General features: G+C 54.1%; 1 protein-coding gene across 1 annotated transcript; it reads right to left on the reverse strand.

Moving 5' to 3' along the window:
* Nucleotides 1-17,204: 17,204 nt before the first annotated feature.
* On the reverse strand, nt 17,205-20,008 carry TLX3 (T cell leukemia homeobox 3). The gene is made up of 3 exons (XM_016145075.2): nt 19,447-20,008; nt 18,847-19,090; nt 17,205-17,959 (listed from the first exon to the last, which is right to left on the reverse strand). Exons 1-3 carry the CDS (start codon nt 20,006-20,008, stop codon nt 17,749-17,751), a joined length of 1,017 nt encoding a protein of 338 aa, XP_016000561.2. The 3' UTR covers nt 17,205-17,748.
* Between the last annotated feature and the right edge of the window lie 5,479 nt (nt 20,009-25,487).

The following is a 25,487-nucleotide window of genomic DNA, read 5'->3' on the forward strand; positions in this document are numbered from 1 at the left end:
GCCTTCTTCCTTGCTTGATGGACAAAAAATTAAAAAAAATAAAATAAAATTTAAGCATATTTTTAAAATGAAAATAAGTAATTCTCAGGACAGAACGTCTTGGGGCTGTCTCAAATTAGGCCGCTGTTACACTCCGAATGGTCTCTCCAAAATACTCAGCACGCTGTTTCAATCCCTGGCAATTCTGGTAGTCCGTGCGTTTGCTTTTCTGTTACAAGACAGCTCGGTTCCATCTTTGGGGTGAGCTCTGAGGCCGATGCGACAGGATACCCCAGGCTCCCTGGGGGGACATCTGGCCTCCAACACGAATATTAACTGGAAACAGCCAAATTCAGGTGGAAACTCGAGCAGCCCAGAGCAGCTCCTTTTCATTTCCTTCTTTGCCGCAGACGTCGATGGCTCCCTGTAGAAGCGTTTGTTTCCCAGATGACGGCAGAGGGCACTAGAGTCTACCACAAGCCGATGAAGGCTGTCACATCCCTCTCGCCACCCTCTCGCCACAAATGTGTGGCATTCCAAGGTCACGAACACTTCGATTTTTTTTTTCTTTCCAATCTTTTTGTTTTTTCTGTCCAATCTTTTTGTTTGTGTGACGTGGGGGACCCCTGCTAGGGGCTCCCCTCCTAGCCGCAGGTGTGTGGAGATGCCTCCAGTGCGCATGTCCCAATTAGCATCTGCGTGGCGTCTCCAGCGCGCATGTCTCCATTAGCAACGACACGTGCGCGCGTACATGTATATGCACGTGTCATTTTAATAATCAAAACTAGAAGGAAAAATTTTTACATCACGATGACCTCAATCCGACGGAGGGCCTTGTGAACATCTGCTTAGCATCGGTCCCCCGCAAAGGAATTATGCTTATGCTCATCTGAAAGACGGGTAAACTAACGGTCAGACTACTCAAGACGACTCTCCACAGATGACAGAATCCAGTCTCCATCAGCGAAATAATAAAACTTGGGAGCACAGTTAGCAAAGGCTTTCAGAGTCAGACAAGTATTCATTTGTTATTCCGAATAGCATTTAAGGCTGACATCAGTTGTGAAGACCAAAAATCACGGTTAAAAGGCTGCTTCTTTCCTGAAACACCTGGGAAGTTTCCAGGCCATTAACTGTGGTCAGTGGCAGCTTCAGCTTGTTCAGAAAGCGTTTTTTATAGAGGAAGACAGGAAGCGAATCAGATCTCTTCCTGACCCATCACAATAAAGGAGACCGATCTAGCTGTGTCCAAACATGGACATTCTATCGTATCAGAGGGTCCATTCCCAGGCCTCTGAAGGGGGCAGTCTCTCCTGGGGTTCCTCTTGTAGAAGGGTCCGGAAAGGATTGATTTTAGGGTAAAGCTCTTTGCTACTTTCTTCATTTGTTTTTCCTTTGCATTCCATCGAGGGGCTAAGAGTGGGGACGTTTTGCCAACTCAGGTTTATAAGACACGTAGCTGTTTCTCTACAAGGCAACTCAGTTTCTCTCATGAGCGCCATTCTGCCACATGGCAGAATGCTCATCTCAGCCACGTCACAGTTGCCCTGGGTTATCCTCAATTCCAGGGCATCCAAGTGAGCCAGACACTTGTCCTCACCCACTGTCCATGCACGCTAGCATGTAGGGGATGGCCATCATCTAACCTTGGTGCTGGGCCCATGAAGGATGCTGCCGCACAGTCATGCTCAAACACAAGACCCTTCCAGATCTCTCTGAGCTCCTCCAGACCTCCCCCCTCCCCCAAGGACATATGAGAATCATCTTACATAGTTCCTTGTGCCCTCTGGTGCAGGACACTGGGAGGTAGTGTGAGGCCCATCTGTCTAACAACACAGCCATTTCTGTCACAGGGCTTGTACTTTCTCTATATTTTGAGTGGGAAGCGAGGCATAGGTTTCCCTAGGGACGGATTGCTCCCTGCAACGTGGATTTTCTGCGATTCCCTTTTGCTCCCTTCTCCTCCAGCCTGAGAAGTTTCAGCCAACTTTGCTCCCCTCCCAAATATATTGCTCAGGCCCATGGTCCCTCAGAGCTTGGATTTGGAAATTCGAAAGATGTTTCTCCTCCTTCAATTGGGACCTCCTTGCCACCTGGTCTTGTTGACTAAATGCGGGACAGAGTTAGGGGAGGGCAGGGGTGCAAGAAATACAAGAAGAAGGAAAAAAATGAGTCAAAAATCCAAAAGAAGAAAAAAATAAATCACAAATTAAACTACAGATAGAGAATCAGGGACAAAGAACATGTAATAGAAGTGGAAAATCAAGTCCAGAAGAAAAAAAAAAAAGCATTTAACCTACTGTTCTCATGTCTAACATATAAGTGAGCTTAGAATCTGTCTCTGAGCTTCCTGGTAGCCAAAGAGAGAAAAAAAAGGAGACATGGCCACTTCATATATTCTTATTTTCAAAACAGAGAAAACATGCAAATTCATCGAAAAATAAAAATAAAAAAGGTTTGCTTTTGCTTCCAATTTCAAAAGATTTATCGCTTGGGACTTTACAATGGCAGCCCCAGGGGAAAGATAAGGAAGTCACAGCCACGCAGAAGTGAGTGGCAGGCTTTTCTGTAGTCCTGGTCACTCCAGACCAGAAGCCTGAAGTGAAAGTAATGCTCTAAGTCATCAGAGTAAGCATCCTCCGGCTTGCTTTGCTCCAGAAGTTGAGCTCATGGTAAAAGCAGCTGGGGCTGCCTTGTGAACGGAGGATGCAGGCCGTGCCCGCTGCTGGCTGGGGTCGGTGGGTGCCACACTGGGGGGACCCAGTCACCACAGCGAGGACAGAAGGCGCGGGCTGGGGACTTGGGAAATCCAGGAGCCTTTGCCAGATTGGTTGTGCAATATTTTGCAAGTAGGTCACATATTACCCACAACTTGGTAGGCGTAGCCATGGGATCTCGCCCGTTCATCATCGTTTCTCCATTGAGACAAAACGCTTGGAGCCCTCCACTAACTCACAACGTTCATTTCTCATAGAGTTAGTCGACGGATCTCTAGAGTTAATCAGCCGGCCTACTCAGGGCCTTTCTGTCCCCCTCCACAGCACCCGCAGGGCGAGCGTGTCATCTGGGCACTGCTCCTGCAAGTCCCCGAAGGCCCATTTTTGGTGCAAGGCAAGAAATCTTTTGGTTTTTCCTTAAAGGAAGTATCGAAGGCTAGAGTTCGATGTAAACGGTGATTTGTTTGTTTGTTTGTTTTTATTAGAAAAATCTTCCTTGGGGACCTTTGAGCATGGAGCACATTTTCAACGAATTAAGTAAACAGATATGTGTCTTTAACATGTTGGGGAGGCTGCTTTCTAAAAAAAAAAAACTTTTCAAAGTTTGGATCAGCATCAGCCGTTTGTTCTGGGAGCTGAGGACTTGAGCGGCCGCCTTTTCCAGTTATCCCCGGGTTCCTTCCCCTGGTGGCGACCTTCTCCCAGTCGCCTGTCGCCTCTCTGACGGAAGTCAGCTGGCAGTATGAAAGCCAAGGCCGGACGGAGGCAGCCAGAGGGGCACAGACAGAGCGAACAGCGGGGGCGGGCGGGCAAATGCATCTGTGGTCTCGGGTATTTCTGCCAGAACCGGCACTCTGCCGCCTTTTTTTTTCTCCTTGACAAGAGCCTGCTTGGAAATGAATGCACCCAGACTGGTCTGTGGCTCTCTCGCCCGCCCGTGTTCCAAGGTCTCCTCATTGTTCTCGGGCTCGGCGGTGACCGCCCCCAGCCCCGCCTGCCCCCGCGCTGGAGCTCAGGGCTGTCAGTGCGTTTCTGTCTGCGGAGCAGCCTAGTCCGCCTCCTGGGGACCGGCGGCCTCCTGGGGATCACTGGCCCGCTGTTTACTGAGCAGCTAGGATGCGGTGGGTAGAAAGCAGCAAGGCAAGGGACATTATGCCCAAATGACGCGGAGGGAGCCTGCGTGCGCTCAGAGAGGTCGGGTGACTCGCTGCAGGTCGCAGCGCTGCCAGGCAGGTCTCAGGTCTCCCCTGAACCTGCCAGGTCCCATTTCCACCCCTGCCTCCCTGTCAGGGCAGACTTGAGCTGCAGATAGTCTTCTTCAGTGCCCTGGTCTCTGTCACTCTGACGCACCTCTCTGTCCTTCCTCAGAGCTGCCCCTCACTCGGAGGCAGTTTCTGTGGCCCACAGCCACACACACACACACACACACACACACACACACACACACACACACCGGCCCCCCAGCCTTCTAGGAACCCCCCTTCCGCAGCGTGAACCTTTAGTCCAGCGTCTGGTCTCATCTCCCACCCGCCTCCCTGGCCGTGGGAGGCACAGCCCTAACATTCGACGTCCGTCCCCCACCACACGAACCCTGGCATAAAGAGGGTCAGTGCTTCAGCCTCACACACAGGAATTCCACCCCCGTGCCCCCTGTGAGCGGGCGCAGCCCACAGCATCCATCTCGGCCCCTCCTCCGCTGTGCGCCAGCCCCGGTGGCCATCCCATTCTCCATTCCCGGGGACTTCTCCACTGGGAAGGCCCCCCACCCACCTGCACGTCAGCCTGGGCCCCTGAGAGGCACACCCCTCTGCGCACAACCCCCCACACGTGCCTCCTGCCTCCTGTTGGTGACACCTGTCCGCCTACCCTCACCGTGGGCGTTCTTCCAGGACAGGGCGGCTGTTACTGCAGTACCTGCCGCACCTGACACAGAGTAGGGCCACGGTAGGTGAGGAGGAAGTGTCTGATGAACCCAAAGGTGAATGGACCAACTCTGATATTTGTCAGAAGGTAACCACGCCTGGAAAGGTTCTGCCGATCCCCTCCCTTGCCAGGAAAGGTTTTAATAGCAGGCTTTGATCAAGGAAGGGGGCAATCCGGAAAACGTCACTAAGAAGGTGAGAGACTGGGAAGGCATTGGGGCTTGGAAGAAAACAAAGGAAACTCAACCGATTCTGAGTGGCACTGGGTATGTTTTCAGACTTCTCGCCTGGCGTGGTCTTTCCGGGCCTGGCTTGCCTACTTGTCCAGGGTGACCTTGGGGCCAGGCAGGAGCTTTTCTCCAGGGAATCTTCCAGGCTTCTGTCCTTCCTGCTCTCATCATCTCATTGAAACCGGACTTGTGTCTCCCACCAATCCCCAGGGCCGCCCCCACCCACACACACACACCTCTGCACTGCAGCCCATCCAGGGTGAGTAAATGTAGCCCATACTTAGGATGTATCTAAATTCACTCATTACTGGAAAAGCTACCAGTGTTGACATGTAGGGACATCCATTTTAATTATGGAAAGGGACCTCCTTATTAATTATTTAGAACCCACAGAAAAGAATGCACTGAAAATAAGAGAGAAAAATTAGATCTGTCTTCTGCCTTGAAAATTTGACACCAGGGCCATCACAGTGCATGTACACACACACACACACACACACACACACACACACACACACACATTCAGGTCCACTCATCACTTTGATTCCATTCTTCTAGATTCTAAGAATGCTACCTTTTGAAAAAGGATACACAGCAGAAATTAAAATGTTGGCTGTGTTTGAGGAAAGCTATCCGAAAACAAACAAAAAAACCCTCACAAGTTGGCATTATGAATTTGAAAGGATATTTAGTTATAGTAACTGATATCCCTCCTGAACTCAAATCAGTCTGCAGAGCTAGTCAAAACAAAGCGAGAGATCAAGGTAATTATCCAAATCATTCAGGGTAAAAATACCTTCGGAAGTGTGTCAGTAATTGAGATAAAAAGATTTCCCTGGGCATTCCTTGGTCCTCTAGAGTAGCTCAGCTAAGAAGTGCCCTTGCACTTGGCACACATAATAGCCATTTTGTCTTAGAAATGCTGGATTCTGAAAATTGTGAGAAAATGCAATAATTTTTTAAATCTTCAAAGAATTGGGGTTGAAAACTTAGTGAGTTCCTCTCGTTTTCAAGGCATGGTGCAGTGCATGGGAACACACAAAAGTAGGCTCTGCTTAGTCTGAAGTTTCATCTTTTGATGACCTGCAGGGTTTTTTAGTGTTTTGTTTTGTTTTGTTTTGTTTTGTTTTGTTTTAGATCTTAGTGTTCTACTGTGTTTTTTTAAAATACTAAAAATCTTTGAATGGGATACAGGTAGTGATAGAACTATGGGTCATTTTCCTTTTTCCCTCACTACTCTTCTGCATCCTAAACATTGTTAGAGCTTGTGTCTTAATTCCAAACAGATTTATTGATTTTCAAAAAATCTTTAATTTTCTGCAAATGAAAATGTGGTACAGTAAAAAGTGAAAGTCTCCTCCTACTTCTGCACCCTTTCCTCGGCACTAACCTCAGCAAATCATTCGGTTGGTGTCAAACCTTTCTGACTTTGGTCCTATGTTGATGCAAGGAATACCTGTGTATATATATTTTTTTTTAATGGGATATACTGTACAAGTTACTTTACAACGAAATTCTTTCACTTAATAATGCGTCATAGACATCTTTTCATGTCAGTATCTATCAATTTCCCTCATTCTTTTTGATGGATACCTTTCACGCCATAGTAGGAATGACCATTTTCTGCAACCAGTCTCTAAATGATGGACACGTGGTTATTTCCAGATTTTCCTTCTACAGCCACTGCTGTGATGAATACCATGAATGTGTAGCTTTGGACACTTTTGCTAATAGTTCGTAACATGCCTCCTGGAAAAAATTGGGGTTAAATACATATAACATGCAAGTAACCATTTTAATGTGTTCAATTCAGTGGCATTTAGTGTATTCGCAAGGTTGTGCAATCACCACCTCGCTCTAGTTTCAAAGTGTTTTCATCACCCTAGTAAAACGCTCCTTATCCATTAAATTATTACTCCCAATTCCTCTCTTCCTCTCTCCACTAATCTTTGTTCTGTCTCTATACGTTTACGTTTTAGGGGCATTTCATAGAAATGGAATCATACACTATGTGACCTATAGTGTCGAACTTCTTTCACTCAGGAAAATGTTTTCAAAGGCTCATCAAGTTGTAGTCTTATGGGTACTTCATTCCTTTTTATGGCTGAATAATATTCCATTGTATCTATATGCCACAGTGTGTTTATTCATTCCTCCTTTGAAGGACGGAACTTACTTCTCAGAGGGAATAGCTAGGAAGAACGAGGAGTTCCGGAAAGCCTCACGGGGTGCCCTGGTCTCAGACATAGATAGCATTGTTTTTGTTTGTTTGTTTGGTTGGTTTTGTTTGCATTGTTTTTAACAGAAGTAGCCCAGACCGTTTTTTTTTGCTGCATATCCTGGGGCACTTCTCCATCCAAGAACTTTTTTTTTTTTTTTTTCAAGTGTGAGATAAAAGAGTCATCAGCTCTCAAGTTCCTCATGCATGTTTCCCAGTCTGGAGAGAATATTAGGAAAGTTAGCGGCTTGGTCAGTTTTTATTACATGTGCCAGGAAAGAATCAGCTCACTGGGCAAAGGACTCCTGCTGCTCCTAAGACCTGGCCCTTGGGGCTGAAAAAGAGGCAACGATAGCAACCCTTATACTTCAGCCAGGGTCGTGTGGGCTTGGTGGCCAGTGGGGAAATGAATTCCCACATTTCGACAAAAATACGTCTATCTAGGGTCAGTATTTCTCCCGAACACTGCAAATAGAGGCTGTATTCATCCTTCCCTTTCGCTTTCTTTTTTCCTTTGGTCTCTTACATCTTTTTAAAAGGGCCTACCATGTGCCAGGCACTGAGGATCTAAAGAAGGTAAGACATGGTGCCCGCGCTCATGAGCTCATGTCACCACAGGGAAGACGGACACATGAAGAAGGAACACTGTCCACTCCGTGCAAGCAGGACAGTGAAAAACTGGGCATGCGCTCACCTGCCCAGGTGAAAATGGAAGCGCCCAACTGCTTGCCTGGATGCCCACCGGCCAAAGGGTGCGGAAGAGTAAAGGGAGGTCTCTTCCTCCTTGCACTGGTACCGCTTAGGAGGCGTCAGCGCTGTGAGGTTTCCGCGGACCTGGGTTCAAGTTCTGCTTCACTCCCTGGCTGCAGAGCCTCAGGCGAGGGCTTTACCCTCGCAAGGGCTCCACTGTCCGACCGGGAAAACAAGGACGATGCCGGCTCTCAGCCGTGCTGATTAAAGTAGATGCGCGCGAGCAGATGGCGCATGATAACACCCACTCAATTTCGCAGTCCTTTTTCCAGTTCCACGTCTGCCCATTTCCCCGCGTGGTTCCCGAGTTGACAGCAGCTCAATCTCTCAGAGTCCTGTTCCCACCCAGGACTAAACGCGGATGATGGCCATCCGGGCCTGTGTGCTCCTCTTCCTCTTTGCAGAAAACTTGGTGTCTCTCAAAATCCCCCTTCCTCGCTGCGAGCTGTCTTCGTTCAGCTCCCAGCAAACCTCTCTTAAAGGCAGAGCCTCCCCTGGCCAGGCTGTGCTCCCAGGAGCCCCAGCAGCTGGGGGGAACCACCCCGAACCTGGCCTTGCACAAAAGGCTGCCGCCACAGTCGTCCCCTCCTGCCACACGGAGCCCGAAGCGGTTAAGATCTCTTCTGTTAGAACTTTTTAACGGTGTCATAAATCTTTTATTAACATTTGGTATTATACTAATTAAAACTGTTCTCTGTATGTATTATTAATTTCTCTAGCACTTCTTGCTGGGGTGACGTTTTTAGCCAGCTAAGCAGAATGTAGCACAGTAAATAAGAAGAAACTCATTTCCAGACAATTAGCCTTGCGGAAAAATAAGTTGGTTAATGGAAGGCATGATGATTACAAATTTTACCTAAATAAACAGGGTATCTTAATGGTAACTCTTCAAGCTAAGTAAACAGATTGGGGTGGTAATGTCCTAAGCAATACTTAAATGTAACTGTTTAATAAATTGGTAAATTACTCATTTCATCTTAGAACAAAATGGTAATACTGCAGTAATAACCTAGTATATATTCCGTAAATATGAAGCATTATCACTTTAGCTCTGTAGAAATCACCACAGTGATATGTCAGCATTGATCTAAAACTGCAGCATTTTATCTCAAGTTTATTACCCATTTTTGAGAATCGCTGAGATTTTCAGAGCATAATGGCAATAAAAGAAGAATTTAAAAAGCGCTTTAATGTGCATAAGTTAATCAGAGGTATCCTCGGGGGGAAAAGGAAATTTGGTAAAACATGAATTATAAGCATCATTTAAACTTACTTTGGACACTAGAGATAATAAATGGCACCATAATTTAGAAATAGCTTTTAACATCAATGACGGTAAGTACCACTTTGCTGTTCATAAGAATTGCAGAGCAATGGTGCTGAGGCCAATTTTATTAGCCATTTTTTTCTTTATAAAAGCAATCCAGCCCTTTCCACAACTGAGGAGACAGGAACAAGAGTTACGTGCTAATATGCAAAATGCATTTAAGTTTTTTGAAATAGAGAATAATAAATTGTGCCAAAAGATAGAGTCTGGAGACAAATGAATGATCATTTAAAAAGAATAAGGCGCTCTCAGAGTTTACATATTTGGGGAAACTTGATAAAAAAAAAAAAAAGCCAACAAATTGTTCATACATTTTCCCATTTGCCAGAGCATGCGGGTGTGCTTTCAAACCCGAGTGATGAGGCCATAAATCTCGGGGATTAGGAGACGCTGCAACAGAAATATATTTTTGTAAATTGTCGCCACTGACAAATCATTTTTAAGCTATATGAAGTGCAGGTTCAAGTTTCTCTTCAGGGTGCCCAAAGCAACCTTCCTGCAGAGAAGCCTCAGACTCTGACCTCCACGGGGGCAGGGGGGGGGGGGTTGGGAGGGGGTTGTTGCTGGCAGCCTGGCAGCTCAAGCCGTGATGCTCAAGCTGTGGGTCGGCCAGTAGCCAGGACTCACCGAACCACCTACTAAGTGCCCGGCGCGCTGGGCATTACGGAGCCCATAATGTCTGGCGCAGCGCAGGACGAGGCTGGCAAAACCTGGCTTATGCGGAAGAAACAGAATCCCAGACGCCAGCCTAGATCCTGTTGTTCAAGATTCAGTAACTTCAGGTTCAAGGTCTTTTGCTTTCCACCTAGTGGATCTGAGGACAAACAAAATAATCTGCCTTGCTTGATCTTGGAGCCTTAGATGCAATCGAGTAACACAGGTATCTCCCTTCCCCTGCTTTTGAACATTAACTCTATAAAAGGCCTGGGGTCTTTGTCAAAAGCAGCTCCCTTCTGGAGATAGGCGGGGACAGACCCCAATACTCTGTGCAGCAGGGAGGGAGGCACGGTGAGGAGGGAGGAGGTAGAGGTGGTGAGAGGCAGCTCCCACGAGGTTCTTTGCTGAGTGCTTGCAGGCGAAGAGCAGGCCTGCCCCTCGAGGGAGAAGCCACATTTTGTGCGAATACTATGCCTTCCATAACTCTGCCTGCCTCCACCTCCATAGAGCACCCCGACTTTGGTTGAGGACCTCAACTTTAGAAATAGATTAGAGCATCCTGGGAGAGGAGAATGAGAACTCCTGTATCAGACAGCTGTGTGATCTTGAGAAAATACACTTGAAAGTCACCTAGCCTTCACTTTCTCGGCTGTAAAACAAGGTTTTAAAAATAAAATTATTGCGAGGACCGAGTGAGAAAACATATATGCTATCCCGAATACAGTGCCTAGCACACAGTAGGTGGTAAGCACATATTCGGTTTCTTCTCTCTCTGACGTCAGAACATTCAGACTCCAACCTGTAATTCCCTGTGGGACATCGGTAAGTCATTTAACTTCCCCAAACCTCGAATTCCTCGTCTTCAAAATGGGATCTACTTTCTAGGCTTCTTTGAAGGGTTAAATGTGGTCATTTGTATAAGACGCTGAGTTCTCTGCCTGGCCCACAGTAGGTGTTCTGGAAATGCTACTTATTGTTATAGTATCATATACTCAGTGATGTATAAATACGCCCTGAGCAGCTGCCTTGTACCAAACATCAGAAACCAATGTAAACGAAAGCCCCAGAAGGCTGTAGAGCACCTGGTTACTCTTACTTAGAATAATTTAGGTTTTCTACAACCAGTCATTAACCATTTCTAGAAGATTCTCTGTGGGGGGAGACATGGCACAGACAGAGGTGAGTGAGTCAGGGCTCTACACGCCATAACTGGGTTTGAATTCCAGATCCAGCACTTAAGTGTCTGACTGTAAGCAAGTTACTCATCTTCTCTGGGTTGTCTTTCTTCTCTCTCAGAGGAGAAAAAGAACAATTTATCTTGTGAAAGCTCATCTACCACTGATAACGAGAATAGTAAATGAGTCATAACGCGTATCATGCGTCAGGATCCTGATGAAGCGCTGGGTGGGTTATGTCGTTTAGTCCTCGAAGCGCCCCGTGAGGAAGATGTATCCTGACAGAGGACAGATAAAGCCACTGAGCTCGGAGAGGTAAAGTGACTTGTCCAAGGTCACACAGCTGGTGCCAGTGAAGTTGGGATTTTAACCGAGGTCCATGAACGTGCCATACCCGTTGCGGGCATTCTGGCAAGAAAGGACCATCTTCCTTCCCTGAGCTGAAAATCCTCAGAGTCTGGCAGCCAAGGTTCTACACTGTGGCTCATCCACACTCACGTGGCCTCGCCATGAGCCTTAGTTAGCTTGGGCTTAGGGGAGAAAGCAGCAGAATCCCTGAATCCTTCAGATCAGGTGCAAGATCCAGCACCTTCCGGCCACCTCCAGGGGCTCCAAAGAGAAATACCAGGCGGTGGCAGCTACAGCAATACTGTGGCAAATACAACCCGAGACGTTCTGGTTTGTATCTGAAGTGGTTTAGGGATGGTAATTTTTATCCTTTTGGGTCAAAATCACAGTGGCCTTGGGGATGTTGTGTCACTCCTCAGAGCCTCAGTTTCTCCATATGTAACCTGGGGGTTACAATAGAACCTACCTAGCTCCTAGGGTCGTTGGGAGCGTTAGGTGAGATTGTGCACATGCTCTCAACGAACGGTAGCTTCCGGGCGCCCGGATCCACCGCTGGAGAGCACAGGTGGCGGCGCGTCTGCTGAGGCTGTGGGCGCGTGGGGAGCCAGGGAGCCGGGGACTGCGTGCGGGGCCCCATCCCTACGCAGAGGGCCCCTCCAACAAACGAACTTGAAATTGCAGGCGTTAATAAGGGCGATCCCCTCCCAGGGGCCTCTCCCAGCGTCTTCCGGGCTTGAGTTTCCTCTCAGCTCCCGCCACCCCGCCTCCTCCCGAGTCCCGCCACTTCCCAGGAACAAAAGTGTCCCAGCTGTGGCGGCCCAGACAGCAGATGCGCGCACGCGCTGCTTAGCATTCTGGATGCTCATTGGAGCCCTTCTGGGCCCAGCACCACCTTCTCCAGCCCCAGGGGCTCAGCGGGCCTTGCCCACTGGTACCCACAGGGGCAGAACTTTCCAGAAGGTCCTTCCCCTCCGGCGCTCCGCGTCCGCCTGGGGCCGCGTCTGCGCTGGCAGGAAGGAGTGAATGGAGGGTGGAGGACGCAAAGGGTGCGCGGCTCGTCCCGGGGTCTAGGCCTTCGAGCGTTTCAGCGCGTTTCAGATAAATCCATCCATCAATCCAGCTTGATAGCCAACACCTCCCAGGTAGCCGGCCCGCGCAGAACCTCCGCTGGACCGGGAGGCTTTTAAAGCTAATCTAAGACTCTCATTCCATTTGAAGATTTGGCCTCTCTAAAATCGGGGGAGGCTGGGTCAGCACAAATCTCTCTCATGAGCCGGCGGCTGGTGGAGCTTTTCAAGGCTGCAACCTGCGGTCGGGCAGGTTCGCGGCCCACAGGGGCCCCACTGCCAGCCTGGCTGGCGGACCCGGCGTTTGAGTCCTGCGCGAGTTTAAGGCGCACAGTGACCCTGGGCGGGTCGCCAGTCTATTCTGCTCCCCAACTTCCTTATTTGTAGACTGAGAACACAGGAGCTTTCTGATAATCCAATGGGATGGTGGAGGGTGTCAAAACCTCCGACCAAATATTCTGTTCAAATATATATATATATATATATTTTTTTTTTTACCCCCTTCCACCACCCCTCCCCTTCACAGCCGTTGGAGCATGTCATAGGGGTTTTACAACTAACTCAGTAATTGGCAACCCGTCTGGCACTTACAGGAACAACTCTGTTGGAGCATTTTAACTACAGAGGCAGATACGGCCACAGGTCGCAGGTCACACCAGAATACTGACCCTGCTAAGCAGATCGAGCCAGGCCCAGTTTCTGAGATGACTTCTCCCCAGCGTCGCCTTTAGGGCCCACAGGAGACCTGCAGTGGGGACACCACCCATTCCTGCTCTTTCTTCCACAAGAGTAGCACCTCTGATTAAACCCTTCCATTATTAGGAGGCATTTAATTGGATTTCTTACCAGAAATATATTATTTAAAATGCTTCTGCTCTCCTAATAAATTGGGAATCAGTTTTACCACAAGCCAGGGTTTTTTTCCCCCTTTCCCTGAAAGAGTCCGGAGTGAGTACGGAGCCCCAAGTTTACAGATGTGGAAACCAAAGCCACTCGCTCGGGGCCACACAGCGAGGGTGTGACGGAACTCAGCGGCGACATCCGTGGGCCGGCTGCTGGGTGGCATGGTGGCTGTTCGGCAGGATTTTGCGAATGTCGGGACCACAAGAAATTGCGACGCTGAGAGGGGGTGGACGCTCTGGAAAGAGGGGGCCTCGCCGCGCCCCCTCGCCGCGGACTTTGTGCGGGAAACCCGCCTGGGGTGCGGAGAAACCGCCACTGTTCCCAGGACGCAGCGCCCGCGCCACGGCTGCCCTCGGCCTTGGGCTGCGTTTTAGTTGCGTTGAGGCCGAGGTGAGGATTCTGGTGAAAGTTCCCAAGAACCTTCAGTGCTGTCGCAACCTAGGCCCGGTCCTTGGCCCGGCGGTCTCGGTGGGAAGTTGAAGGCCACCTTCCGAGGCCCCTGACCCCGAGCGCCTAGCCGGATCGCGGCAGGACAGACGCTCACCGCTTGCTGCAGCCCGGGCTGCGGCCGCCCAAACCCCCGCGCCTGCGGCCGGACGGGTCTGGGCGAGGCCGCGCGTCCTTCAGCCGCGGGTCCGCGGGAAGCGCCACGCTTCTCGCCAAGGCGGGCGGACGAAGGTTGCCTGGCTCAGGGGCGCGACGCCCCCCACGCCCATCTCTCCGCTTGGCCCAGGCGGCCGTGGCTAAGTCTCCCCACTCCTGCACCAAGGCCTGCGCGCGGGCCTGGGAGGCGACCTTGGAACTCGAGACTCCCTCCCCTCCGCCCCAATCCGCAGCAGGAAGGCCCTTCTGTATACCTAGACCCCGGGGCCTCGGGTCAGGGTGGCTGCAGGTGCACGCCCCCAGCCATCTCCGCAGCTCTCACTTGGCAAAGTCCCCCCTTTCTTCCCAAGGGTTAGAGGGAGCCCGTGATTTGGGGGAGAGCGCGCGGCTCCACGCCGCTGCCAGACCCAGAACTAATTTCTGAACTTCTTTGGGCCTTAGTTTTTCCAACTGCAAAAGAGAGAGCGGCATCCCACCTGTCATAGTAAACCACACCCTGCGCGCAAGGCGCGCGGTCCCAGCGGCGCCGTAACCGAGGCTGCGAAGGGGAGCCATGCCCACGTGTGGGAACCGAGCGCCCGCTCCACTGTCGGTCTCTTTCCCTGGCTCCCCCAAACCGGCGCGCGAGAAGAGCCCGCACGACGAGGCTGCCTCTTGCCTCCCTGTCCAGCATCTGTAAAATGGTTGCGGCTCCACAGACGCTCGAACCGAGGCGACGGTAGGCCGCGGGGAAGGGTGGAGAGTTCGCCAGCGAGCGGTCCCTTCCGCGGCCTCGGCCCCCTCCGCGGCGAGGCTGGACACCAACACCCACTCACCTGCCTCCGGAGCCTCGGCCCACTGCCCCCCGCCCCCCAGATGAGGCCTAATGTCGGGCGAAGACCGAAGAGTGCCCAGGTGGGCCTCCCTGCCTCCTCCAGATTCCCTGTCCCCTAGGCTTGGCCTTGGGGCACCTACCTGATTCGGATATTTCTGCAACCCGACTCTGCCTCACAGTCCTCCTGGTGGGGGACTGCAGCTTGTCCCTTAACGCCGCGTCCTTGAACTCTATTCCCGCGCTGCCACAGGGAAAACGGCGACCTCCAAGGCTTTGCACATCGGGAGGCGGGGGTCGGACCCTGAACACCCTCACATCGCTCAGTGATCGCTCCCACCCGCTGGGGGCGCCCGCACTACTCTGGGTGGGCACGAAGGAGAGAGCGAGCGGCAATGCGGCCCCCCACGAGCGGACTCAGCCCCGAACTGGAAGAGACTCCTGGCGCATCTCAGGCTGAACAAGCCTTGGTTGGGGCAAAGCGCTCAGAGAGGGTGAATGCCGTGGACGCCCCGCTGGGTGAAACCTGGGCCTCCCTGGGCCTCACTGAGACTAGGACTGCATTCTGCGCGCCGCCGGACTGGAGCCGGCCTCACTGTCGGACACCTTTTGCGCAAAGCGAGGCACCAGAGAGAAAGAAAAATAAGCGTGCATGTCCCCCACCCCCCTCAAAGGGCCAAGAACCGAGGGTCGCCGGGCAAAACAACGAAGGTAATTTAGAAAAACAAAAACCACTAAGCTTATGATGGAGAAACAAAGTGAGTGAAATTGGAAAGCGACGCCAGTCCCCATGGAAAAGGCTGTTTGGTCAGTAAAGGCAAGAAAGTCGCTCCGTTTCTCAGAGGCTCGAGTCTCCCGCCCAAGGGGCCAACCTTTCCCTACCCGATGTCGGCATTCACTGGACATCTTAGTGAGAAAGCCACAGAACGTCAGGAAAACACGCAGGGAATGAGGCCCGAAGCTCTGCGTCACCCTGGGCCCCTCTCTGGAGTGTCTCTAAGTCCCCAGTGACCCAGCGTCCGGATCAGTAGGGCTCAGAGGTGGAGGTGAGGGCAGCAACGCTGGGGGCTCCCCCCGTGTTTCTCAGATTCCCTCCCCTTCCTCCCGGCTGGCCAGAGCAGACAATCCCGCAGCCCGCATACAGCGAAGGCACCCGAACACCCGAGATCGCAAGGTGGCGGGTGGACCGGAGCGGGGAGGAGAAAGGAGGCCTGCGAGGCTGCTGGGGGGGGGGGGTCTCTGGGGCAGCACCCCATGGGTTAGGCCTCAGGGAGCTACTGGGAGCCACGCCTGGAGGTGGGAAAGAGGCGGAGAGATTGAGACACAGAGAGAGAGAGAGAAGCAAAGAGATCCTGAAAGATTAGAAAGACAATATAAAAGGGATGGAAAAAGGACAGAGAGAAAGAGAAACGTAGACTATCAGGACATAAGAGTCAGAAGTGGGGAGGAAGGGGGAGGAGGAGAGGATATGACAAGGAAAGAGTCAGAGAAACTGAAAGCAATAGAGAACGAACTACATAAACATAAAACGGCAAAGAAAAGGGAAAAGATACAGTAACACAGAAACAAGAGTAACATGGACGAGAAAATAGAGACTATCGTAGAGGAAAAAACGGAGAGGCCCCAAATCAGGAAGGTTTTAAAAGACCGAATGGAAGAATTATAAAAGGAAAAAAATTAAGGGGCAAGACGAAACGTTCACAGACGCATGGAGTGAGTTTGCTGTTGGCAGGAGCCATCAGCTACCAAGCCAGTGATCCCGAAACTTCCAGCTCTTAAAACAAAGTAAGGCTGGGTGGACTAGGCCACGCCGCTTTCGCATCCGGGCTTGGGGTTCGGGGTGTGCCTGGCGCCCCACCCCACTCCTGTCCGGTGACAACACAGAGGCTGCAGTGACGTCACATGTAGTCAGTCACACCTCACCTACGAGGTCGCACACAACCCCAAAGAGCGCAGGTGTCCTGGGGTTGTAAACTGCAGTACTGCCCAGGACGCACACGGGCCCTGCACGCAACCCGCCCGCAATGCGCCCAGAAGCCCGCTACAGCCAGTGGGGTTGGTCCGGCCCCAGGGCCTCTCCGAGGCGCCACTGGAAGAGCGGATAGTGGGTTGTGCGCGGGGGATGGGGACGGTTCCGCGTTCCCAGAAGTTCTAGGTCACCGTGCCTCCCACCCCCTAAGTGGGGGTGACCTGGTTTGGCCTTTCACTCCCCCACTCTGGCGCTGGCTTGCGACCTCTGGGCCTAGAGGGCCCTCCCCACGTGCACCCCATTCTGCTGGCACCCAGACCGCTGGCGGCCGGCATGCACTGACCTGCGCCGCGGCTCCTCCGCGGGGCCCGGGCGGGGGTTCGAGCCGAGGCGAATGCCGACGAAGCTTGGAGAAGCGGACGCGCCCCGCACACCGCGGCCGGGCCTCTACCGCCGCAGGGGTGGGGCGTGCGGGCCGGGGGTCGCCGAGCATTATGGGAACGAAAACGGAATAAAAGCGGCGTTAAGTGAAATAGCTAACTTTTTTTTTTTATTAAATAAAACGACTTAAATAAAAGGAACGGAAAAAGAGAGGCGTGGACCCTGCCTAAACGCAGGGTGCCCCAGCCCCTGGCGCTTCCCCCAGCCACCTGGTCTGCCGCCCCTCCTCCAGCGGCCCCTGCGGGGGAAGCAGGTGGCCGGTTTCATTAAGAAAAAAAAAAAAAAGCCAAAACTTTTATTATTTACACGTTTGGGCAAAAGTACAAAGTATAATACAGGCGCCCGGCCCGGAGGGTGCGGGCGAGGGGCGGAGAAACGTAAGGCGCTTTCTTTGTCAGGCCCGGGCCTGGGGCGGGAATGGGCGCGGGGCGGGGGCTCGGATTGTGCAGCCGCGCGGAGCCCGGGCCCAGCCCCCTTCCGCGGCCGGCAGGGGTGCGGCCGCGCCCCGGGGCCTCCGCGAGCTTGGCGGCCCCTTCCCTCTCGGCCTTGGCTCCCCCCCAGCCCGGCTGGGGGGCCGGGGCGCCCCGCCGCGTTGGGGCGGCGATCCTTGGTGACCGTGCGCGCTTGTGGCTCACACCAGAGAGGTGACGGCAGGAACTTTGGAGCTATCCTCCTCCCAGGGCTGCAGATTCTGCAGAGCGAATAGCGATGAGTTGTGCAGACAGAGCGGGTCGGGCTGGATGGAGTCGTTGAGGCTCTTTTGGAAGGCGTCGTGTTGCAGCTGCAGCATGAGCCGGCTCGCCTGCTGCCGCTCCGCCTCCCGCTCCTCCGCCGTCTGCCGCCTGCACCCGGGGAGGGAGAGGGACAGCACCGTCATGCACCCGGCACCGCGGGGCCGCGGCGGGCCCCCCGCCCTCTGGGGAGCCTGGGCCAGCCCGGAGCCTCGAGGCGCAGAGCCCGCCTGCCTCCCGGTTCGCGCCGTGTGCCCGAGGCCCACGCGTCCCAGGAGTGGGGCACGGCTCTTGTTTTTGTTGTCTACTGGGCGGTCGCCGGGAGGGGACTCCGCCCGCTGCCCACCTGCACGCCCGGGTATTGTGACTTCGCCGACAACAAAGATTGTTTCTTTTGCGAGATAACAAGGGCAGGGCGTGTGTGTAGGCGACTCGGCGCGGCGGGCCGCCGGGCCACCGGGCTCCGCGGGCGGGCGCCTGGCTCTGCGTCGCCCGCGTGGCGTCCCCGGGCGGGGTCAGCCTCCTCCAGTTCCCCCCGGCCCTGTCTCCAACCCCTCTTCCAGGATCGCTTCGCCGTTCACGGGTTGGATGGAAACAGGGATCGGATAAACGCGGGGCTGGCTGGCGTCAGGATGGGGAGCTACAGGGGCCCGGAGCTCGCAAGGATGGTCGGGCGTCCGAGAGGGCCGGCAGGAGGAAGGGCGCGAGCGCGAGAGGCCCCGGTGGGAGGAAGGAAACTGAGAGGGTGCAGGAGATAGCATCAAACCCGGGGAGAGTTGGACAGGAGCAGAACAACACACGGACGGGCATGGAGGAGCCGAGGCGCAGGAGGCTCGGGAGAGAAACACAGGCCGGCGGGGAGCAGAGGAGGGAGGTAAAATCTGGGAAGGAGCGGGGAGCCGCGGCCCCGGCGGGGCGGGCGGGGGTAGCGCCGGACGCGCACAGCGCGAGGCTGCGGCGCGGGGCGGGCGCACGGTGGGGCGCGCCGGGGCTCTCACCGCCACTTGGTCCTCCGGTTTTGGAACCAGGTCTTGACCTGCGCGTCCGTCATTTTGAGGGACTTGGCGAGCGCCGCCCTCTCGGCCGAGGCCAGGTACTTCTGGCGGTGGAAGCGCTTTTCCAGCTCGCAGATCTGCACCCGAGAAAAGGACGTGCGCGGCTTCTTACGCTTGGGCGGCGTCCGGTTCTGGTAGGGGTGGCCGATGCGCCGGGTCACCGTGAACGGAGTGAGAGCCGCCGCCGCTGCGGACACATACGAGGCCCCCTGAGGCCCAGCCCGGCTCCACTGCCATTCAGGCCCCTTGCCGATCTATGCCGCCCGGCGGGGCGCAGAGTGCTCCGCTATTTCGTGGGTCCCTCCCGTCCCCAGCGGCACCAAGCCGCTTGGGAGATGACCCCCCTCTTCCCCAGGCACAGGGCTTATTATTTCCCGGAAGCTCCCTGATCTTCCTCCCCCTGCGGTGGCCCTGGGCCCTGGGCGCTGAGGCCTCCGCCGCGCTTGGGCCTCCCGAATCGTTTCACCGAGCGAAGCGAATAGGGCGCGGCGTCTCTGGCCCTGGGAGGACCGAGGCCCGGCGCCTGTCGTTGGCCCTGCTCACCTGTGAAGCGGTCTTTTACGAAGCGGCGGCTGCTCTCCATCCAGGGGAAATTGAGGCCGCCCAGGCTGGAGACCGTGGGCACCGAGGGCATGGCGGGCAGCGCGCTAGGCAGGGGCGGCGGCACGGCCCCCGGCAGCGGCCTGTGCGCCGGCACCCGGATCACTCCGGCGGGCGCCAGGCTCAGGTTCACACTGTAAGATCCCGCGTCCTCGAAGGGCGCGCCGAGGCCGGCAAAGGAGGCGGGCAGAGACGGGTATGTGGCGCCCGGACGGCCCCCGGGGGGCCCTCCCAGGTAGCTGGCGCCGTCGGGGCCCCGCGGGGCCGGTGCGCTGTCCTGGTCCGGGCTGTTGAGGATCTGGTCGATGCCGAAGCTGATGGGCTCGTGCGGGTGAGGGGTCTGGGCGCTGGCGGGCGCCTCCATCCTGGGCGGGCGGAAGGGCTGGGCTGGGCTGGGCGGGGAGGCGGCTGGGTCCCCGTTACGGCGCGGCCATGGAGCGCCCGGCGCCTCTCGTCGCACTGAAACTTTGCCAAGAGTGCGCGGGCCCGACAGGCTCTGTGTCATCTTTCTTGAACCGAACCTGGAGTTTCCGCTGCTAATTCCTCTCCCGCTGCAGCCATTGGCTGCGATCAACAAGCCTCTCTCCTCCCATTGGCTCCCGGCTTTCAATAAAGGCCTAATTCATGGAAATAGGAGCTTAGGGACTGTTCCAAGGTGACATCATTTTAACAAACGAACAATAGGTCAAATTTATTAGCCGGGATAATGGGCGGCGGATATTAGCGCCCGAACCGCAGCCTCCCAAACCCGAAATCTAACGAAGATGCAATTAGCAGACGCTCCCCGCTCCTTCCGGCCGAGGCCGCGTCCCCGCAGCAGCGCGAGGCTGGCCACGGCGCTCTGCTTCCGAAACTGTCCTTTGCTGAGGGGGGTTTTCGTTTTCTTCCAAATTTCTTTTTTTTTCATCTGAGCAAACACCAAACCTTATGAAACCTTTCAATTACATTGGAGTTGCAACCCCGGAAAGACCCCGCAGATCCGCGCAAACGGCTTGGACACTCCACCGCCGCGCAAACAACGAAAGGGGCGCACCCCAGGGCGCAAGCTCCGCGCTCCCTGCGCGCGGGGCGATGCGAGCGCCGCAGAATGCTCCGCGCTCCCGAGGACACCGACCCGCGTGGGCAGAATTCGCCCCCGCCGTGGCTTCGGCCGCGGCGTCGCGGCCACTTTGGAGACACTCCCTGGCTCCCACCAGGCGGACCGAGGCGTGACTCGCAGGTGCCCATGCGTGCCAGGCCCGGCTGGGCCAGGGACCCGGGGTCGCCCGGTGGGGAGCGGGGATCCGGTCTCTTGAAATTCGATGCAGGACGGACGGGACTGTGGTCGCGCGTGGGGACCCACCTGTGTCGCTGCAGGTGTGGGGACCTGGGGTTCCCAAGGGGCAAGGGCGGGGCGGCTCGTATTTAGAGCAAATAGCGGGATTTCTTTGGGTCATGGAAGCATCGAGTCCCTCCCGCTCCAGGGCAGCTTGGGAGCTGGGACCATTCCTCCTTTGCTCTTGCCCTCGGAGGCCGTCCTGGAGGGCCGAAGGGCACCAGGGACGGGACCGCTCGCGGGGTGGCCACCCCCCGCGCCAGCCTCCGCTGTCTCCCCTGGAGAAGACAATCACTTTCTCCGCACTAGTCAGGTGCACGCTGACTGCGGCGCCCCTGGCCAGGCCTTGCCTTTGCGCTGTTTTTGCGGACGTGGTGAGAGGTCGGATGTGCGGTTGACTAGACATGAGTTTAAATTCTGACCGGTCACTTCCTAGCTGAGTGACCTTGAGCAAATGACTCTATATATTTAGGCTTTGGTTTTCTTATTTGTGGAAGGGGCGATGCAGGATTGTCGTGAGCCGGGAGTGAGGTACCGAGAGCTCAGGGTTTAGGGCCTGGCACGGCGTAGGCACCCCAGCCCCTGCGGCTGCCCTCCCCAGCACCTCCCCGCACGCCGGTTGATGTATGATTCTAATGATTTTTATTTATTGGTTTGCGGTTTTATTTGCGGAGGCTCAGCATCTTGGAGAGAAAGATGCTATTTGTCTCTGATGGGGTCAGTCTCAGAGGATCCGGAAGGGCACGAGGTGGCATGTTGGACATTGGTTCTAAAAATCCTCCACCCCAACAACTGAGAGGACTCAGGATTTGCATTCTTAAGGCCTGGGTCCCTGAGATAGGTCACCGCCTGCTGTGTGACCTTGGGCAAGTCGCTGGTCCTTTGTGGGGGATGGGGAACGGAACCCCAGTGTTGGGTGAATGGAGACTGAGACTGCTGAGCAGTGTGGGGTGAGGAGCACAGGGCGGGGTGGGGGCTGGGCAAACCCTGCTCCTCTCCTTCCAGGGGACAGGGACCTTCACAGGGATAGACGCCATTGCTCCTGCGCCGGGGGCCTCCTGCTTCTAATTCCGACTCTGCCACTGCCGGTCAGGGAGCTGTTCGGTCCCTCATTGCCCCTCCTGGAGCCTCGTTTTCCTAATTTGTGAAACAGGAAGGGTAATAGCTACCCCCAAGGTGGCCGCGAGAAGTAAATAAATGAGATAAGGTCTGAGGAAGTGCCTGGGAGAAACTCCGGCGGTTATGTAATAACAACTTTAAGGAGGGCATTAGAGCGACTGTAGGTTGAGAACTTGGTGGGTGCCAGGCGGGGGCGGGCACTCATGTGTTCTTCACGACCACCCTGTGCGGAAAGGGCTGTTATTGAGCCCGTTTTTTACCTGATGAGGGAACCGAGGGCCGGAGAGCTCATGCGACTTACAAGCCCCCCACTGTCGGTGGTGCCTTTGCCAGTCTCACTTCCCCTCTGGCTTCCGGAGTCCTGGGTTTCAGGCCTGTCCTTGTCATTTCTCCGCTCTGTTAAATTGGGATGAGGCCCACGCCACAGGTACGTGGGCACAGAATCAGGGCGAGGAAGAGGGTGTGAGCGGTGTGGCCGGCGTCGCTCCCAGGGCGTGGAGAGTGGCCCCCCTGCTTCAGAATTAAATTCCCGCCTCTGTTTACCAGCTGTGGGCTCAAGGAATCACCCCTCTGCTTTGTCCCCTTTTCCTCCCCCATCGAGAGAGCAACAGTACCAATGTCGTGGGCTTGTGTGAGCTCTTCTCGCTGAAAATTCAGCACAGTGCCTGGCGTGGAGAGCGCTCCAACTCGCTGCACGGGCCCAGCGTCCTGAGACCCTGGTCACAAACCCCTCTTCCTCAGAGCTGTCAGAAAGGGGAGAAAATGGGGGCAGCCATTGTCCCTGGGACAGTGGTTCTCAAAGTGTGCCCTTGGACCAGCAGCGGCAGCAGCAGCAGCAGCATCACCTGGGAATGTTATAAATGCATACTCTTGGACCCCAGCCCAGCCTATTGAATCAAACTGGGGCAGGGCTCAGCAATCTGATTTAACAAGCCCTCCAGGTGATTCTGATGCTCAAATTTGGAAGCCAGTGCCCAGAATATTGTCCATTTCATCCAGGTTTTCAAATTCACTGTTGCAACACTGTGGAAAGAGTCTCTCATTTGAAACTCTCACGCGAATCTCCACTAATGTCCTCTGCACTTTATTCTCTGTTACTAGTGCCTTTTGATCATATTTACCAAAGGTTTATTTTATTGGTCTTAAAAAAGACTTATTTCATTGTCATCTTTTTTTATGCCATATTTCAGAAATGTTTTATTTTAATTAATTTTCTTTGTTAAATGAAAATGGTTCATTTTTGTCACTCATTTTTTTTTAAATAAACATATTTAAGGCTATAAATTTACCTCTAAGCACTATTTTGGCCAAATATGTTTTGATGCATATTTGGTGTTTCTGAGATTATAATTTTTGCTATTCCTGCTAACCTGCTATCAATTGGATAATCTATCTCTCTGTCTCTCTGTCTCTCTCTCTCTTTCTTTCTCTCTCTCTCTCTCTCTCACACACACACACACACAATATCAAAATTCTAAGAACTGGGGACATGGGGCCCAGTGTCCCCAGTCCAGATGGACTTGCAGGATGCAGCGTGTCTTCTCCTGGAGGAGCTGGGAGGAAGGACAGACGTGGCCGAGGCCTTGCTGGGAGCTGCAGAGGAGGGCGGGGGGGCTTCGCAGATGAGAGGGCGGGATGTTGGAATTTCCTACTGCCCACGTGCAGGAGGCCGGGTTTGTTCCAGCCGCTCTGCCACTGATTTCCTGTGTGAACTGAACTCAGTTTCCTTGTCTGTAAGGTGGGGTAGAGATGGAATCAGGGCTCACTCTCTAGTCTGTCTCTCGTATTTGGGGCCAGCCATCCTCTTTGAAGGATTAACAAAAATATCACGGCCAACTTCTACAGACAGAGACGCAGACACATAACGTGGCCCACGCGCCACGTCACAGGTCACCTACCGCCCTTCCCCGTTCTTCATTCACACACACTGCTTAGGAGTCTCCGGAAGGCTCTAAAGACACCTGCTGAAATTTATTCACTCGCTCATTCATATATTCAACAAATAGTTACTACTGAGCACCTATTCAAATTTCCTGGACTGTGTCCCAACTTTGGGCCTCGGTTTCCCCATGAAATAGTGAGAATGATACAGTTTGAGCTCTTCATCACGCCCCCCGCCGTGGATGGGCCAGAGGAAGAGCCTTCCTGAGCAGGTCTGGAAGGGCCTGAGGCTCTGCCAGCCGGAGGAAGGCAAAGGCCATTTGGCGTCGTGTGCTTCTCAGGACCCACAGCACGAGTCGTGAGACTCACAAGGCAGCTGGCTGCGAGGAGCGAACCCCCTGGCTCAGGGCCATGCAGCTGGGGAGGCCGGAGCCGGGATTGAAGTTGGGACCGGCTCGACTCCAAAGCCCATGCTCTCACGTCGCAGCCCCATTTCTCCTCGAGGAGCAGGTAGTGAGGGGTCTCAGTCGGAGGACTGAGTGGGGTGGGGAATCAGGAGCCTGATTGGGGGGCAGGTGGTGAGAGCTGGCCACGGTGGGGCTCACTTCTGCCCCCAGCGCGGCCACGGATTTCCTTCAGGGCAGGACAGCGTTGGCAGCATTCGATTCCGTGACCTGGGCCCGAGCCCTGGGCTGGGGCCACTGGAGGCTCATCAGGAGTCTGTGGTATTAAACCGAAGAGCACACGGCAAGGCCGGACGAGGGGGTCAGGAACAGGGGTCAGAAGTGTGTCGGGGATCAGCCTGCACCCAGCTCAGCACTCACCTCCCCCAGCTCTCCCCACTCTCCCCACGGCTGCCCTCCCTGTCCCCCCTCCAGAGCAGCGTGTCTCGGGCATTCTCCACCCCTGTTGATTTTCCTCTTGTTGTCTTTGGAACTGAGATCTTGTCTGTTTATCCAGCTCACCAGCTCTCTATCTCTCTGAGGGCAGAGATGGTCTCCTTTCCTGCTTGCGCTACGGTAGGTGAATAAATGAATGAACGAATGATTTCCGGGGTCCTTGAGGAGGGAGCAGCCTGGCAGGGAGGCCGGCAGCAGCCTGGGGGAGCTGGCCGGGAGCCTGGGGGTTAGAAGAGGGTGTAAGGCCAGAAGGGGGAGGGGAGGAGAGGTCCCGCCCCCGGGTGGAGGGTGTAGAGGGCCTGTCAGGGGGAACGGGGTGTGGAAGGCGGCGGGCGTGTGCCGGTGGCAGGGACCGGTCGCGTGTGAGCGGGCACCCGGGGCAAGCACACGCAACGGCCTCCTGAGGAGCCTCCGCGCCCGCCCTCGGGTCCTGCTGTTTGCATCCACCGCCCAGAAGCCATTTTTCCCATTTTGTGTTCTACAACTTTCCTCTCTTCCTGACAGATTTCTCTACTAAATTTGACTTCGTTTCAACACTTTTGTTGGGCAAATTACATTAAGATGGATGTTGCAGGTACCCTTTATGGTTTATTTATCGTGATACTGTTTGTATCTCACGCTTATAAATAACTTATGTTATAGCTTTTGTTTGTGGAAATGTAACTTACATATTTTATTACGCTTTCTGTAAACCTCAAAAAGAATCTTGTCAAGGAAGCGCTCTTATCAGCAATCCAAACTACAGGACGTAAAAACCGACACTAACATTA

Source organism: Rousettus aegyptiacus, unplaced genomic scaffold, assembly GCF_014176215.1.
Source record: "Rousettus aegyptiacus isolate mRouAeg1 unplaced genomic scaffold, mRouAeg1.p scaffold_m13_p_7, whole genome shotgun sequence".
NCBI lineage: Eukaryota > Metazoa > Chordata > Mammalia > Chiroptera > Pteropodidae > Rousettus > Rousettus aegyptiacus.

Coding starts and splice junctions, on each gene's coding strand:
- TLX3 (XM_016145075.2), bottom strand. CDS start 20,008: ATGACACAGAGCCTGTCGGGCCCGCGCACTCTTGGCAAAGTTTCAGTG. Junction 19,091..19,446: donor CGTAAAAGACCGCTTCACAG/GTGAGCAGGGCC, acceptor ATGTGTCCGCAG/CGGCGGCGGCTCTCACTCCG. Junction 17,960..18,846: donor AACCGGAGGACCAAGTGGCG/GTGAGAGCCCCG, acceptor CCCCGGGTGCAG/GCGGCAGACGGCGGAGGAGC.